Source organism: Bicyclus anynana, chromosome 26 (genome assembly GCF_947172395.1).
Source record: "Bicyclus anynana chromosome 26, ilBicAnyn1.1, whole genome shotgun sequence".
Lineage (NCBI taxonomy): Eukaryota > Metazoa > Arthropoda > Insecta > Lepidoptera > Nymphalidae > Bicyclus > Bicyclus anynana.
In genome coordinates this window covers 9,562,038-9,579,276 of record NC_069108.1, presented here as the reverse complement: position 1 = coordinate 9,579,276, position 17,239 = coordinate 9,562,038, and the positions used below count along the sequence as shown (strand labels likewise).

The 17,239-nt window shown below is 37.8% G+C and overlaps 3 protein-coding genes across 6 annotated transcripts; 2 read left to right on the top strand and 1 right to left on the bottom strand.

Annotated features, from left to right (window-relative positions):
* The first annotated feature begins 1,945 nt into the window (after nt 1–1,945).
* On the top strand, nt 1,946–7,036 carry LOC112056247 (zinc finger protein 773-like). 2 transcript variants are annotated; one of them, XM_052889694.1, is made up of 6 exons: nt 1,946–2,287; nt 2,439–2,582; nt 2,697–3,176; nt 3,262–3,356; nt 3,446–3,507; nt 4,884–7,036. In XM_052889694.1, exons 2-6 carry the CDS (start codon nt 2,553–2,555, stop codon nt 5,912–5,914), a joined length of 1,698 nt encoding a protein of 565 aa, XP_052745654.1. In that variant the 5' UTR covers nt 1,946–2,287; nt 2,439–2,552; the 3' UTR covers nt 5,915–7,036. The 2 variants fall into 2 exon arrangements, with proteins under 2 accessions (XP_052745654.1, XP_052745653.1); XM_052889693.1 differs by having other exon boundaries at nt 1,946–2,582.
* A 2,907-nt stretch (nt 7,037–9,943) lies between these two features.
* LOC128199583 (zinc finger protein 260-like) lies at nt 9,944–13,707 on the top strand. Of its 3 annotated transcripts, XM_052889681.1 has the most exons (9): nt 9,944–10,050; nt 10,124–10,291; nt 10,506–10,680; nt 10,765–10,857; nt 10,962–11,105; nt 11,190–11,666; nt 11,748–11,938; nt 12,124–12,185; nt 12,400–13,707. In XM_052889681.1, exons 2-9 carry the CDS (start codon nt 10,212–10,214, stop codon nt 13,371–13,373), a joined length of 2,196 nt encoding a protein of 731 aa, XP_052745641.1. In that variant the 5' UTR covers nt 9,944–10,050; nt 10,124–10,211; the 3' UTR covers nt 13,374–13,707. The 3 variants fall into 3 exon arrangements, with proteins under 3 accessions (XP_052745641.1, XP_052745642.1, XP_052745643.1); XM_052889682.1 differs by having other exon boundaries at nt 9,948–10,291; nt 10,971–11,105; XM_052889683.1 differs by having other exon boundaries at nt 9,948–10,291; nt 11,856–11,938.
* Nucleotides 13,708–14,574: 867 nt separating this feature from the next.
* LOC112056246 (GDP-fucose protein O-fucosyltransferase 2) lies at nt 14,575–16,667 on the bottom strand. The gene has a single exon (XM_024096635.2). The coding sequence runs from the start codon at nt 16,588–16,590 to the stop codon at nt 15,376–15,378; it is 1,215 nt and encodes a 404-aa protein (XP_023952403.2). The 5' UTR covers nt 16,591–16,667; the 3' UTR covers nt 14,575–15,375.
* Nucleotides 16,668–17,239: the final 572 nt, after the last annotated feature.

Sequence of the window (17,239 nt, the reverse complement as noted above, 5' to 3'; positions counted from 1 at the left end):
CATAAGAGCGGTTGCAAAAATTTTGGGAACTCTTAAAATTACTTTTGAAAGCGAGATGGCAGTGTTGTTTTTGAGTTTTATCTGTGGACAAACGACATGATTTATTAACATGAACTTTAGAGCAAATTTTTAGTAAGTAATATGTTATCGCTGACAATGAAAATATTATTTTAAATTGGTTCATTAGTTTCAGAGAGTATTTAATGCAAACAAATAAACAATCAAATCTTTTCTCTTTATATTATTAGTATACAGGAAGAATTTTTTTTTAGTGCAGATATTTTTATATTTTGTACATAAACAAAATTTAATGATCACGTATTTTTTCTTTTTTTTTTTAACTCAAAAATAACAAAATTATCGTTAGCTAAAGTTATTTACCTTTGAACAGAATTTTAGGGTCACCCTATTGTGCGTTTATTTTATTTTCGTTTGATACCTAAAGGACGTCACCAGATCACTTTTAAGCTGAATATATCTTGTTTAGTAATAATATGTACATTATTTTGTTATTTTAGAGACATAAATTAAAAAAAAAAATTACATAAAATGTATCGAACTGTTTGTAGATTTATATTCTATTAATGATACAGAACCACGAAAAAAAATATCCGCACTAAAGACCGAATCACCCTGTAGATAATAAAATGTGTGATAGCCCAGTGGATATGACCTCTGCCTCCGATTCTAAAGGGTGTGGATTCGAATCCGGTCCGGGGCATGCACCTCCAACTTTTCAGTTGTGTGCATTTTAAGAAATTAAATATCACGTGTCTCAAACGGTGAAGAAAAACATCGTGAGGAAACCTGCACACCAGAGAATTTTCTTAATTCTCTGCGTGTGTGAAGTCTGCCAATCCGCATTGGGCCAGCGTGGTGGACTATTGGCCTAACCCCTCTCATTCTGAGAGGAGACTCGAGCTCAGCAGTGAGTCGAATATGAGTTGATAACGACGAAAGTTTAGGGAGAAATCTCTTTGTATACTAAGCCTATTTTGAAAGTTCTTTTACCACTACGTACAAAGACCACGTTATTTGTAAGTGTCATAAAATATATTTTATTCTCACGGGAACAGGAACTACGCTGGTGAAACCGCAGGACGTTGACTAGTATAATACACAGAATATAGATGGAATTTAAAACACAATCTATACTAATATTACAAAAGCTGAAGAATTTGTTTGTTTAAATGCGCTAATCTCAGGAACTACTGGTCCGGTTTGAAAAATTCTTTCAGCGTTAGATAGCCCATTTATCGAGGAAGGCTGTAGGCTATATATTATCTCCGTATTCCTACAGGAACGGGGAACCACGCGGGTGAAACCGTGCGACGTCAGCTAGTATTTTTACAAGCTATTAGCGATAAGGACGCCTTTACACAGCATATATATGTATCGTGTTGTCTATGAATGTGCTCACTTGCGCACACGTAATTATAACACAATGAAAAATCAATTCTTTACGCAGATTGTGTGAACACGTTAGTGACGTTAGATCATGATCATATGTTTCGACAGAGGGGCAACCTCTAACGAGGCAGGTGCTATATTAGGTAATTGGTCTGAGCCACTGATGTCGTCTGTGGTAAAGCATTGCCAACATGTGAAGAATTCCGGAGAATTTTATCTAGATCGGGGAATGGTATGCAGAATAATTTAACTATACATTGTGCTCGGGAGTATTTCCCATAACTTTAAGGTGTTGACTTAGACTATTAATAACTGGTCTAAGGGTGTTGACGAGTCCACTTGTAAGAGCCGAACTGCATGACTAATATTTTTTTAACTAAAAAATTAAAACTTTTTGTTTGTTTTTATTCAAAGTAATTAAAATAATTCCAACTATCTATGTAACACACGCCGATATCCATCTTTGCATTTTAAAATATGTAAAACTTAGCTACGTCTAAAATAAAAGGATAGACACATTTTGTGATCTATTTACAAAAGAAATATTATTTACCCCAAAAATATTAATTTTAGAATAAAGTAAAGTAGAACTCAGAACCGCCTGATAAATAAAAAGTCTAGACGTCAACTGAACTGTCAATTAAATGTCATATGGGTCATATGTATTTCGAATTTATTAAATAAATTCGAATTTCGCCGCCTTCATTTAAGTTTGTGTTCCTGTTCATATAATAATCTGTGGTGTTTGGTTTGCCGTCTTGGTGAATGGTGTATGAATGTCAAAGCAAACTATTTTAATATATTATTAATTTATACTGATTTAAAACGTAGTGATTACCACAAACGGCTAAAAAGATAGTGATTACCTTCATTTGTGGTCTGTGGTGATTACTTACTCTATGCTGATTACTGTATTGTATAGTTTACACGGACCTTTATTTTGTAGAAAACAGAAAGCCGAAAATATCACAAGTCTAAAAAAAACATTTGTCTCAGTTTTTCTTTTTATCACTCATAATTGTGTGCAGTTGTTTCAGTTGTGTCGTCGAGGAAACCTGAAGCAAACACTCTGTGTGCTGTGTGCTCAGAGATTGATTAACTTCAGTAGATTTAGAGACTTGAGCTTGAGAGCCCATTCACTGATGACAGACTTAGTTGAACAACATGAATTAGTGAGTACTCAGTATTAACTATTTCATTTATATTTAAACCTGAAATACATAATTATGTCTTGTTACCTTACTTGAGGAGTTGATTGTTTGGTGCTAACATTGACCTTGTTTCAGAATACTATACAACACAAAGAATTGATGAACTGCACAACTGCACATCTGAAGTGTAATTTGACACAAACAACATTAGGAGCTAACCATTGTGACTTGTACATAGATCACACTGATGAAGAGGAGCAGACAGCAGCAGAGGAATCTGTAGTGGGAGATGTTGCAACAGTTGTGGTGAAGAATGAAGGCAGTTCTGACTCCATGTCGAGTGATGATAGCATGGAATTGGCACAAGAAGATCACTGTGTATCTAATGAGCAATACTCCAACATGAGCATCAAGTTAGAAGAGGAGCCACTGGCTGAGGCTGTGAGTGAAGCTCTTCATAGAGGAGCAGCAACTTCCTGCACTGCAGTTGCAGAACACGAGGTTGTAACAGAGAGTTGCATAAAGATTGAAAGTGTTACCTTTGAATGCACAATTTGTTTCGAGGAATTTGTGGAAGAGAATGCATACTATGAACATAGGATCATGCATCTCCAGGTGAGACTGTTGTGCACTTCTCGATGGAGGTCGTATATGGCCTCTGTGGATGGACAGACATGTAAATGAGTTGTGTATTTGGCAGGACGCTGGCGGCGACGCTGCATGTGATGCATCACAAGTGTGTGAGCCTCGTGCAGCTGTGAGCCGCAGCGGTGACTCACTCGTGCTGCAGAGCAAGTCAGTATACAAGGACACTAGTGTCATGACACAACACTGCTTGTGCACTACGTCCCAGCTCAGACTCACATTCTGCTGCTGTTCCACAGGACAGGGAGTCAGAGGCTGAGCGATGAGCCTCCCCTGGCTGCAGGCTGCGCTCCGGCTGTAGGTGAGTGACAAGTGACATGGACAGGAACTGTTAGTACTGTATATGTCAACATACTTTCCTACACTGATGTTTCAAAATCTATACAAATAATCTTATATTTTTCTTTAAAAAGATCTGTCTCTGGACAATAAACACATTAAAAATTGGCAAAATTGGGTGACTTTTTATCTATCTAAACTCTTACATGGATAAAAAAGTGTCCAAAACAATACTTTTGCAAACAACTGATTTTTTTCATTTTTTATTCCCTCAATGCTTACAGCAAGGTGTTTCATTACACACATATATACACAGTCCAAAGAGCAAATGGGGATGATGACTAGGTTTGAATATATTGATTTTTATGATAAATAAAATAAATAAAAATAAAATAAAAATAAAAAAGCCATTTATTTCCTACAGAAGTACTAGTTTACAAGGTTTGGTTAAGTTGAGTTTAGTTTAATTGTGTTAGTATCAAAAAGTAGATGATTATTATTTAGTAGTTAGTGCTTTTAAGTATTTTTTTTTTTTTTTAATATTATATTGCAACTATTCTGTAGGAACCCCTCTGCGGGTAAAGGCCTCCTCCAAATTGTGCCAGTTTTCTCTGGATTGCGCTATTTGTATCCAGTTTGGACCCGTTGCGCGTTTTATTTCATCCTCCCATCTGTTGCAAGGTCTCCCTCTCTTTCTTTTGCCCACTGGCCCCCTCCACTCTGTCACTCTTTTTGTCCATCTTTGATCTTGCAGACGAGCTATGTGTCCTGCCCACTTCCATTTTAATGCTAGAGCTTGAGCTAGGCCGTCTGTTGCTTTTGTGAGGTTGCGTATTTTAGTATGTCTTATTTTATTTATTCTTTTTATGTTTAGCATGCTCCTCATGATTTTTATGATACATTCGGGTAAATAAGGTCAATGTTATATATTAGAACGAGTATCCAAAGCTGCTCTAATAGGATCTTACCAAGTTTGGCTAGGCAGGGAGGGAAGTGTTGATCAATCGTCAAGGAATTCCTTAACCCTACATCCTGTACTCACAAGTTCAGGACTCTGCTCGAAGTTTTTCTCTCTACCACTCGATGGACCCGGCACCCGCACGGTGAATCCATGAAATGCTAAGATATTAGTCTTTCTAATTTATACATAAAAAGCAAAGATTGTCTGGATATTTGCAAAATAAATAAGATTATTAAATTGCATAATCTATTAAAAATCTTTTATCGTAATTACATGAAAATTCATTCAGCTTTAGCTTCTTTAACATGTTGATTCTGGTCATCATTATTAACATCTGAAAATTATTGTTATGTCGTCAAACATTATCATACTAGACCCACCAAGAGCTGTCGCAAACGTTTGTCGGACTCAATTTTAAGAAGAATGTATTGTTTCAGTCGCTCCACTGTCCTTGAGACTGGCTGCAAACGACAAGAGCAAAGTGCAGGCAACTGAAGAAGCAGTTGCAATCCTGAAAAGCGAACAAATCTTTGAAACTGACATTGGTGAACAGGACAACCGATCGTCTCAGAGCGGCACCAAACTGAACACAAATATAAATAGATTCACAAATTGTGTAGTCCAGTTATACGATATATTCAAGAAACCCAACAAAGCTGTACTAGATCAGAATCCACGCGTGAGAACCCCCACTGTTGCCAAGCCTTACTCTTGTGACTTATGCCATTATAAAACTGTACGTAAAGATAACTTGTTGAGGCACACAAAATCCCACACTGGTGTAAAGCCGTTTTCCTGTGATATATGTAATTACAAATGTGCACAAAAATCTCATTTATTACAGCACATTAAAACCCACACTGGTGAAAAGCCCTTTTCCTGTGAGATATGTAATTACAAATCTGCACTAAAATGTACTTTATTACGGCATATTAAAACCCACACTGGTGTAAAGCCATTTTTCTGTGACCTATGTAATTACAAATGTGCACAAAAATCTCATTTATTACTGCACATTAAAACCCACACTGGTGAAAAACCATTTTCCTGTGACCTATGTAATTACAAATGTGCACAAAAATCTCATTTATTACATCACATTAAAACCCACACTGGTGAAAAGCCATTTTCCTGTGAAATATGCAATAATAAATATGCACTAAAAAGTAATTTATTAAGACACAAGATTACCCACACTGGTGAAAAGCCATTATCCTGTGAGATATGTAATTACAAATGTGCGCTAAAAGATAATTTATTAAGACATATGAGAACCCACACTGGTGTAAAGCCATTTTCCTGTGAAATATGCAATAATAAATTTGCACAAAAAAGTAATTTATTAAGACACACGATTACCCACACTGGTGAAAAGCCATTTTCCTGTGAGATATGTAATTACAAATGTGCGCTAAAAGGTAGTTTATTAAAACATATGAGAACCCATAAAAATAAGTGTAAGAAATAATAGTTATGTATGTCCATGTGTGTGTTGGATGTGCATGTAGGCTTTCTCGGCAAAGGACAATGCTCAGCGCCACACACTTGCAGGTTAATGTCCAAATATTTTGATTTTTTGTGTGCAAAGCCTGAGCTGTGGTAGATGACTACTAAGCGATAAAGCCGCCTTTTGTAATTACTTTTTCAAATACATATTTTTGTTTTATTTGTAATTTCAATTTTAGTTCAAATCAACAGTAAATAAATAAATAAAGTAAATAAATAAGTAAAGGTCAAAAAAACTCAATCGTCAAAAGGAAAATCGGGTGCAAACAAAGTCTACGCTTACCACACGACCATGCCGACTCCAGGCTTGACAATTGCATCAAACCTTGCGAAGACTTCACTTCATTTCTTGCTGGTGTCCGGCACAGTCATATCTATATTCTGTATATTTCTACACTTGTAATAAAACTGGTCAATTTCTATACATTTATTTGCAATTTGAGATTTTACTTCTACCATTTGTAACAACAAACGTTACCGTGGCATACAGTACTACTAGCGCCATCTAGAATCTATACTTATAATACGAATTCTGTACATTCTGTACATTGAAGATATTACGAAAATTTTTGTTGGGGGGACATAATATAATCGATACTGAAGCCAAAAATTATTTTTTTTCGATTTTTTTGTCTGTCTGTTTGTCTGTCCGTGTTTTTTTGTTATTCGGGCAGCACGCTGAAATTACTGAATGAATTCAAATGAAACTTGGCACAAAGACTATAATACGGAGAAGGTTATAGGATACTTTTTATTGCGAAAATAAAATGAAAAGGGGGTAAAATAGGGGTTGAAAGTTTGTATGGAAAGTCCTTATTATAGAAGAAATTTGTTCATAAATCATAAAAAAAAATATGAAATATAATGTAATTCAATTATTTTTAAAATTCATCCCCTAAAGTGGTGAAATAGGGCTTGAAGGTTTACAATTGATTTTCACGCGGACGAAGTCGCGGGCGTGTGGTGTTATTTATAAACCACTACCGGACGCCCGCGCCCGCGTTACCCCGCGTACTCGATGTAATCTATCAGAACCTATTTCACCCTTCTGTTTATGTTTTCGCATGTATGTACTCGTATATATGTATAAAAAATTGTATAATGGACTCATAGTACACATGTATTATGGATTATTAGAGGGTAATTGGATCATTAATCCTGTGAATTTTCTGACAGATGCTAATGTCACTTTGTAAAGTAATGATACCATATTTATTGTCATAGTGATGTCATGTTCTGTATAGGTAAAAAATAGTGCCTCAGATCATTCACTCTCAAAGAGGAATTTTGAACAGAAATTTATATCATAACGCTTAGCGACAGACGGTTGAAAGAAAAATTGTGTAAATTATGTAATTGACCAATTTTTTACATATTTGCCCTGATCTCTGAGAGTACCACTACTTACTTCCGATTTGAAAATTTTGAGTAATGAAATTTATAATAAAATACTAAGAATAAAATATTTATTGTACAAAAAAAGTGTTACAGTTGTTATTTAGTTATAAAATCCTCCTCCATCCTCATTTTTGACTCATTCCCTACCCCTATCCATAGCTGGGCACCGTTAATCAAATAGTTAACTTCGTTAATCGTTAATCCGCTACAAAAAAAGTTAGCTTCGTTAAACGTTAAAGCGTTACATTCCGGAAGAATTAACGCAAGTTAACGTTAATCGTTAATCCGTTAATATGACTGGTAAATATTGCATTTTTATATCATTGTGAGAGATCCCCATTGGAAAAATAAGGGTGAGCACTGGGGAAAAGTGCCATAATTTGTTTTTTAGTTGATTTTATCTATAATTTTGACATAAATATAGTAATTTGTTGATTTCTTTGAAAAAAAAATCTTTCATCATTTCTTACTTGTCCAAACCTGTTAATCGCGTCGCGCGGTAAATAGTAGGCATTGGATTAACGATTAACGTTCTTCTGCATATTAACGGAAGTTAACGGGTTCGTTAACATTTTTAAAAGTTAACTTAAAAGTTAATCCGTTAATCAAAATGTTAACTTCGTTAATTAACGATTAACGGATTAATGAGTTAATGCCCAGCTACGCCCCTATCCTATTCTAATCCCACTCTACGCCTCCCCTACTCTTATCCTACGCCTACCCTACCCCTACCCTACCATACCCTACTCAAGCCTACCTCTACCCTAAGTAAGTACCCTTTTCTATGTCCTTCTCCTGGTTCTAAGGTACCTCTCCACCAATTGTCAGCCAAATCGGTCCAGCCGTTCTTGAGTTGTAAGTATTGTAACAAACGCGACTTTATAATCTTGTATAGGGGAAAGATTTGATTGTTTGTTTGTTTGCATTGAATAAACAATGACTATTCAAATGTTCGACTCTGTAACGGTCGAAAAACTACAATTTAAAACAAATATTTAGAGCCTAAGCAAACACTAAGTTTAGAATCGTCTGATGGTGAAAATAAAGATGAAGAAAAAGTAGAGACAGAAAAAAATAACAATAAATTTATGACTCTAATATCGGAACTCCGAAGATCAACGAGAGTGCATACGGTTCTATGCTGAGCAGGGACTAATGTGTTGGTATCGGAACTCCTTTAATATTTCTTTACCTTTTATCTTCCATTTTAAAATATCTAGTTTAAACTTATGTCATATTAAATAACATTGGGTTTTAACAATTTTAAATATGATTAAAAAAAAAAAATTTACTAATACAATACCATGCAAAAAGTATCCGCTCAAGATGCATTTTTTTTGGCTCAAAAAAAGTAGAACTCAGAACCGTCTGTTACATTAAAAGTCTAGACTTCAACTGAACTGTCAAATGTCAATAGGTATTTTCGAAATTCGAATTTCGCCGTCTTCATTTGAGTTTGTGATTATGATTAATCTGTGGTGTTCGTCGTCGGCATCTTCATTTGTGGTCTGTGGTCGTCGGCCCGTCTTGGTTGCAGTGTTGCCAGAAGGTTACTTTTGTAACCTTTTAGGTGATTTTTTGACTGCATTGGTAACTTTTAGGTTACATTAATAAAAAGGTTACTTTTACGTGATATTTCGGAATTTTTAGAATTAACTTACAATTTCGTACACCTAAAACAGAACAGTCGTAAAATCAAGAAATGCGGACAAGTGCTCAAGAACTCATCGATATTTCTGTGTCAATACAACTAACATTGTATTTTTATCTCTCATTTATTTATTACTTCTTTTTTTAAATTTTTAACAATATAAGTATAAATACAAAACATTATTAAAAATTTTTAAAAAAAATTCACCCTCCCGCTGCGGGACATTTGAGTGCCCAAGCAACCGGTGGTCAGGGCTCTAGAGTTAGGAACCTCCTCACAATACGCGCCGTCTCAAGAATCACTGCCTTTTGTATCGGACTCTTGATCCAACAGTTAAGCGAAAGCTTCTTAAGGTGTTGGTCGAAGCTTTTCGCTATAAGACCATTGACTGAAACAACTATCGGAACAATAATAGTTGACTCAACATTCCACATGGCGGTAATCTCGTGAGCAAGGTCCAAGTATTTTGATACTTTTTCCTTTTCGGCTTTAACCAGATTATCGTCATGTGGAACTGTAATATCAACAATTATTGCACGACGCACTGACCGATCGACTAGCACTATATCAGCTGGTCTATTGGCTACAATATACCTGTCAGTGATAATCGTTCGGTCCCAGTAGAGCAATGCACTGCTATTTTCAAGAACTGACGCTGGGTCGTACCTATAGTAAGGCATCTCAGAATCGATAAGGCCATATTGAAGAGCAAGCTGTTAGTGGATTATCTTGGCTACTTGATTATGTCTGTGCAAGTATTCGCCGTTAGCAAGGTGAGAACACCCGGACACAATATGCCTGAGGGACTCCCCAGGACGATGACACGCTCGACAGATGTCTAGAGTGCCATCTTTCATAATGTGTTTCATAACTAAACTTACTCTCACAACTCACAAGACCCAACTGGCAACACTGCTTGGTTGGTAAATGGTGGATGTGGATGTCAAAGCAAACTGTAAATTATTTTTTATATTATTAAAGCTTACACGGACCTTTACAAAAAACAGAAAGCCGAAAGTTTTACTAAGTATTACTAAGTCTAGAAAAAGGTAAAGTTATCACATATCACGTGAAATGTGAAGTGGTGCACACTGATCATAATTCATACGTGTTCCCTCTAAGAGGTGGAGCAGACCCTGTGAGCCCTAAGACTCAAAGAGCAGTATCAGTTGAGGACTATTGTATTCGTGACGAACAGCTGCACACCAATATGCGGTGCTGCGCGCCTTTCTGCGAAAATACTTCAGACAATGTGTCGACATCCGAGAGAACGGGAATTACCTTTCATGCGTGAGTAGAATTATTTATCTCGTTAATTTCGGCCCCAGCTGTCAACCTCACAGACAACTTTACAACTCTTTGTAAACCAGTCTCATTCTGTTGAATAAGATCTACAAGCTTTGAGGAGGTAATTTTTTAATGTATTGCCTAAACTATTCATAAATATCTATAGTTGTGTGTGTGTGTAGGTATTGTTATCTATACTATGAATGTTGATCTCCAGAGTACCCAGTGAAGGCAATCTCCGTACTGCTTGGCTCAGAGCCCTCGGCACACAAGACCATCACCTGCCCGACCCTGCTGTGGTCTGCTCCCAGCACTTTCTGGATGATGACTTTTGTACAACAGAGAGTTGTGTGAGGCAGATTCACTCTCATGCTATTCCTTCAACAGTGCAAGTCAGTTTGTTATGAAATTCAGATTAAGGAAGCATTACTCACATGCAAGTAGTAATGTAGAAGTAACTGTTGGTATATTTACAGATGTGCATGATATGCCTGGACACTGGCAGCAAGCTGTCTCTAATGAGTAAACACAAGTTGGAGGAGGCATATGAACAGCTAACTGGACTGTCTGTGAGTTGACAATCAAATTGTACTAATTGAAACTGTAAAGGGATATAAAACATAGGTCAACATTTGTCTCAGTTTTTCTTTTTATCACTCATAATTGTGTGCAGTTGTTTCAGTTGTGTCGTCGAGGAAACCTGAAGCAAACACTCTGTGTGCTGTGTGCTCAGAGATTGATTAACTTCAGTAGATTTAGAGACTTGAGCTTGAGAGCCCATTCACTGATGACAGACTTAGTTGAACAACATGAATTAGTGAGTACTCAGTATTAATAATTAATGTCTTGTTACCTTACTTGAGGAGTTGATTGTTTGGTGTTAACATTGACCTTGTTTCAGAATACTATACAACACAAAGAATTGATGAACTGCACAACTGCACATCTGAAGTGTAATTTGACACAAACAACATTAGGAGCTAACCATTGTGACTTGTACATAGATCACACTGATGAAGAGGAGCAGACAGCAGCAGAGGAATCTGTAGTGGGAGATGTTGCAACAGTTGTGGTGAAGAAAGAAGGCAGTTCTGACTCCATGTCGAGTGCTGATAACTTGGAACTGCCACTAGAAAATCACTGTGTATCCAAGAAGGAATACACTATAAGCATCAAGTTAGAAGAGGAGCCACTGGCTGAGGCTGTGAGTGAAGCTCTACATAGAGGAGCAGCAACTTCCTGCACTGCAGTTGCAAAACACGAGGTTGTAACAGAGAGTTGCATAAAGAGTGAAATAGTCACCTTCGGATGTACAGTTTGTTTGCAAGAATTTGTGGAAGAGAATGAATATTATGAACATATGAGCATGCATCTCCAGGTGAGACTGTTGTGCACTTTTCGACAGTGGTGGTATATGGCCTCTGTGGACAGACGTGTGAATGAGTTTTGTATTTGGCAGGACGCTGGCGGCGACGCTGCATGTGATGCATCACAAGTGTGCGAGCCTCGTGCAGCTGTGAGCCGCAGCGGTGACTCACTCGTGCTGCAGAACAAATCAGTATACAAGGACGCTGCATGTGATGCATCACAAGTGTGCGAGCCTCGTGCAGCTGTGAGCCGCAGCGGTGACTCACTCGTGCTGCAGAACAAGTCAGTATACAACGACGCTGCATGTGATGCATCACAAGTGTGCGAGCCTCGTGCAGCTGTGAGCCGCAGCGGTGACTCACTCGTGCTGCAGAACAAGTCAGTATACAAGGACACTAGTGTCATGACACAACACTGCTTGTGCACTACGTCCCAGCTCAGACTCACATTCTGCTGCTGTTCCACAGGACAGGGAGTCAGAGGCTGAGCGATGAGCCTCCCCCGGCTGCAGGCTGCGCTCTGGCTGTAGGTGAGTGACAAGTGACATGGACAACTAAACGATATTCGCCTTTGTCTGCTTGGAATTTCTAAACAAGTAATATTTACAAAACAATCCATAAAGAACTGCCTCTCTAACAAAATATAGTAATTGACCTCGCACTACTCGTTAATGAACTCGCCTGAACCCAAGAGCTCGTGATCTCTTTGTCGGACTCAATTGTAAGAAGAATGTATTGTTTCAGTCGCTCCACTGTCCGCGAGACTTGCGGCAAACGACGAGAGCAAAGTGCAGGCAACTGAAGAAGCAGGTGCGATCCTGACAAGCCAACAAATCCTTGAAACTAACATTGGTGAACTGGACAACCAATCATCTCAGAGCGGCACCAAACCGAACACAGATATATATAGATTCACAAATTGTCAACGTGTGAGAACCCACACTGCTGCCAAGCGTTACTCTTGTAATTTATGCCATTATATAACTGGACGTAAAGGTAGCTTATTAAGGCACACGAAAACCCACACTGGTGAAAAGCCGTTTTCCTGTGAGATATGCAATAATAAATTTGCAGAAAAATCTCATTTATTAAACCACAAGATGACCCACACTGGTGTAAAGCCATTTTCTTGTGACCTTTGTGATTACAAATGTACACAAAAAGGTCATTTATTACGGCATATTAAAACCCACACTGGTGAAAAGCCATTTTCCTGTGATACATGCAATTACAAATGTGCACAAAAAGTTGATTTATTAAAACACAAGATGACTCACACTGGTGAAAAGCCATTTTCCTGTGAGATATGCAATTATAAATGTGCACTAAAATATACTTTATTGCACCATATGAAAACTCACACTGGTGAAAAGCCTTTTTCCTGTGATACATGCAATTACAAATGTGTACAAAAAGGCTATTTATTAAAACACCAGATGACTCACACTGGTGAAAAGCCATTTTCCTGTGAGATATGCAATTATAAATGTGCTCAGAAATGTACTTTATTACAGCATATTAAAACTCACACTGGTGAAAAGCCATTTTCCTGTGAGATATGCAATAGTAAATTTGCACAAAAAAATACTTTATTAAGACACAAGATGACCCACACTGGTGAAAAGCCATTTTCGTGTGAGATATGTAATTACAAATTTTCGCTAAAAGGTAATTTATTAAAACATATGAGAACCCATAATAGTAGTTGTAAGAAATAATAGAGTTATGTATATCCATGTGTGTTAGCTGTGCATGTAGGCGTTCACGGCAAAGAGCAATGCTCAGCACCATACACCTGCAGTTAAAAGTACTAATGTTTTGTTTGTGTCCAGAGCCTGAGGTAGCCTGGTAGATCACTACTAAGCAATAAGGCTGCATTAGTTATTACTTTTTTTACATGGTTCAATTCTATTTGTTATTTAAATGTACAAATAAACAGTAAATAAATAAAGTTAGTCACAGTTCAGTCTTAACAATTGGTACTGTAGCACAGTTTCCTTGCAATACACAAATAAGGTGATAACTAAAGTTTAATAAATGTGTTTTATTAAAGTCTATTATTTTATATGTAAATTCCATTTTCTCTAACATTATTAATGGAACTTTTTCCAAAGAAATATTTTATATTGGTGTCAATATAAAAAAAATAGGTAGATGTAAAGAATAAACAAGTTTCAAGTCAAAATTACATGAATTGAGTTTTTTTTTAACACATTATTGTCAATCAACATCACCATTTCTAAAATGACCTAAATCTCATCTGATGGTATGTGATGATGCAATTTAAGATTTGTTTTCTACATGACATCGTACCGGAACGCTTTGCCGGTAGAGTAGTAACTAGCCATGGCCGAAGCCTTCCATCAGCCAGACCAAACCTCAATCGGCCCAGACACGGATCGAACCCAGGGCCTCCGCCTTGTAAATCCACCGCGCATACCACTGCGCCACGGAGTGAAAACGTGTTGGTTTAGGACACTACCCTGGGTAGGTTCAAATCTAAAAAAAACTAAAAAACGACAAGCGAATTCCAAAAAATAATGTAATTGACTCGTATCCAATTTAATATTCATCATCATCATTATCCACTCCTATACGGCTCACACCTGAGCTCGAGTCTCCTCTCAGAATGAGAGGGGTTACGCCAATAGTCCACCACGCTGGCTCAATGCGGATTGGCAGACTTCACATACGCATAGAATTAAGAAAAATTTTTAGGTATGCAGGTTTCCTCACGATGTTTTTCCTTCACCGTTTGAGACACGTGATATTGAATTTCTTAAAATGCACACAACAGTATAAACAATATTAATTTCGCGTAGTACATGGATTATGGGTCCGAAATATATCGATATTAATTAATAAAAGTTAATTATTCCACGCTCACCCTCTTTCAGGCTTCAACAAGTTAAAAGAAAAACCAAATACATGTCATTGTAAAAAAACCATTTATTAAAACTATAAACTTCTTTGGTTTAGGTACATTACTTGCGAAATATAATTAATACGAGCGGGCGCCCGCGACTTCGTCCGCATGGAATTCAGTTTTTCACAAATCCCGCGATGGATTTTTCCGCCGCGTGTGCAGCCTTAATGGATAGGGTAGGGGTAACGTAGGGGTAGGGTAGTTGAAAGTTTACATTGACTTTCATGCGGACGATGTCGCGGGCGACCGCTAGTTATTATAATATAGGACTCACACCTTCCTAGATATTGTCCCTCTGTCAAAGTATAAGATCATTAAACGAAGATGTTTATAAAAACTGTTTCTATAGAGTTGATGTTTAATTTTTGTATATTTGTATTGCTGCATCTCCATATCTAGTTCCTCTATGCCCTGGGTACATGGTTTTCAGAACTAATAATGATAGTAGCTAGTGTAGAGATGAATATCTTATATCACCATGCAGGTGCTGGGTCAATCACGTGGCAGAGGGCAAAACTCCAAGCAGAGTCCTGGACTTGTGACCAACGGACGTAGGGTTAAGGGAATTCCTTGACAATTGATTAACACTCGTGTTGTTCTTCCTGCGTAGACACATTTGACAAGATCTACATCGCACTCACTTCTATGGCGTACAGACTAACTACATAGCCATTTTTAGTTAGTTCATTTGTTAGGTCATAATATTTATTCTTTTTTACACTGTGGTCCTTCTTCTTTATAATTTTCTTTAATTTTGAAGGTGGAACCAGATGTCTTCAAGTATTTTCCATCTGTTATTGGACAATCGTCCACTTGGATGGTTTCTCACATCTCCCGGTATCGGGGCAGAGTCGGTTAAATGTGGTGGAACTCTCAAAGCCTAATATCTCCCTGTCCTCTTGTATCCTGAATGTAAATGTACTTTCATGGGTGCCGATAAAATAAGCTGCATGTGTACAGATTATCTGATCTACAATTGCTATGCCGCCGTCCCGGAGTTCTTGTAAATCATTTTCTGTTGGTGAATAAAAATGAACTCTGTAACCCAAATTTTTCAATTGATTCTCCAACTGAATTAATTCAGAATATTGTGCGTCTGACGCTATGAAAACGTCTACAATATCAGAGTTATGTTTCTTGATGGCTTTATCTATTTGTGTGGAAGTACCCTTTATAGATGGGACGTCTCTCTTACGAGCTCTAGCAAAGTCTTGTCTCCTCCAGTGAACACTGATGTATGTGCTACATATATCGCCTTCACAGTGAAGATTCTCTGAGATGTATTTTTTAGCTGTTTCAATGAGTTTCTTGCTGAATTTCATACTCTTTCTGCATTCCCAAAAGCTTTTAGAACCGTAGTTGTCGTGCAGGGGAATCTCTCCATGGGCAAACATCACATACTTGTGAGAACTTTGCATGACAACTTCCCATAACTTTGATATCATACCCTGGAATTTGACACATACTATTTCTTTGACTGTAACGTTCTTGTATCCCCAGAAACTAGCCGTATAGTCACAATGTGTGTTGATCTCCCATTTGTCATCGAAAACGCCATTTTCGAAAGCATTTGGAAAATTTTGCAACACATACAATCTGTCGATCTGAAAATGTTTTCTTTTGGTTTTAGAAAATAGTTCATGTAGCTCCACTACTGGAGCGAAAGCCTTCAGTGATTCTACGTCGAAAAACATGCTCCACGGCAAAGGTTCGTTGGAGACATCGGCAGTTTTCCAATGGTACAAATTATACCAGGGAGGTAAGACCAAATTCCAATTTTTTCGCCTCCCCTGCTTTCTAGCTTCTGACATCATTATAGCGAACCTCATGTAGACATCGCGCCTCAAATTGAAACCTTCAGGAGGATTTACATCGTAAAATATGAATTTTTCTTCTTCCTCTTCAAGTTGTGTGGCACACGATTGTTCATTTGCGATGCAGTATCCTTGTGAATTATCTTCTGCACATGTTAAAACTAAAGATGTTAGCAGTAGTGATATGAATATCATCGCAATTTTATAAAAATCTAAGAATGGGAGGAACGGAATGAAAAAAAAAACAATTTTCTAATTTCTCTCTTTCTTCGTTTGACACTGACAGAAAAACAAAGAACAAAGACAACCTGCAAACATGAAACAATCGTATTTTTTTCACGACCCTACGTTTTAGCTTTTTGACCCTGAAATCATATGAGTAATCTTTGAGCAATTTATTCTTTGATCATAAATCTACTAGCGGACGCCCGCGACTTCGTCCGCGTAAATATCGATGTCAACTTTACTACTACCCCTATCCTACCCTACCCCTACCCTACCCCTACCCTACCACTACCCCAACCCTACCCAACCCCTACATCTACCCTACCCCTACCCTACCCTACCCCTACCCCTACCCGCACCCTACCCCTACCCCTACCCGCACCCTACCCCTACCCTCCCCGTACCCTATTCCTTTCCTACCCCTATCCCACCCGTACCCCTATCTCACGCCTATCCTACTCCTTACCCTATCACTTCCCTATCCTACCCGTACCTCTACCCTACCACTACTCTACCTCTACCCCTACCCTACCACCACCCTAAACCCGGCCCTAAACCTACCCTACCCCTACACTACCCCTACACTACCCCTACGCTTCCCTACCCGTACCCTACCCTA

Coding starts and splice junctions, on each gene's coding strand:
- LOC112056247 (XM_052889693.1), top strand. CDS start 2,310: ATGCTGATTACTGTATTGTATAGTTTACACGGACCTTTATTTTGTAGA. Junction 2,583..2,696: donor TAGTTGAACAACATGAATTA/GTGAGTACTCAG, acceptor ACCTTGTTTCAG/AATACTATACAACACAAAGA. Junction 3,177..3,261: donor ATAGGATCATGCATCTCCAG/GTGAGACTGTTG, acceptor TGTATTTGGCAG/GACGCTGGCGGCGACGCTGC.
- LOC112056246 (XM_024096635.2), bottom strand. CDS start 16,590: ATGATATTCATATCACTACTGCTAACATCTTTAGTTTTAACATGTGCA.
- LOC128199583 (XM_052889681.1), top strand. CDS start 10,212: ATGCGGTGCTGCGCGCCTTTCTGCGAAAATACTTCAGACAATGTGTCG. Junction 10,681..10,764: donor CTATTCCTTCAACAGTGCAA/GTCAGTTTGTTA, acceptor GTATATTTACAG/ATGTGCATGATATGCCTGGA. Junction 10,858..10,961: donor AACAGCTAACTGGACTGTCT/GTGAGTTGACAA, acceptor AATTGTGTGCAG/TTGTTTCAGTTGTGTCGTCG.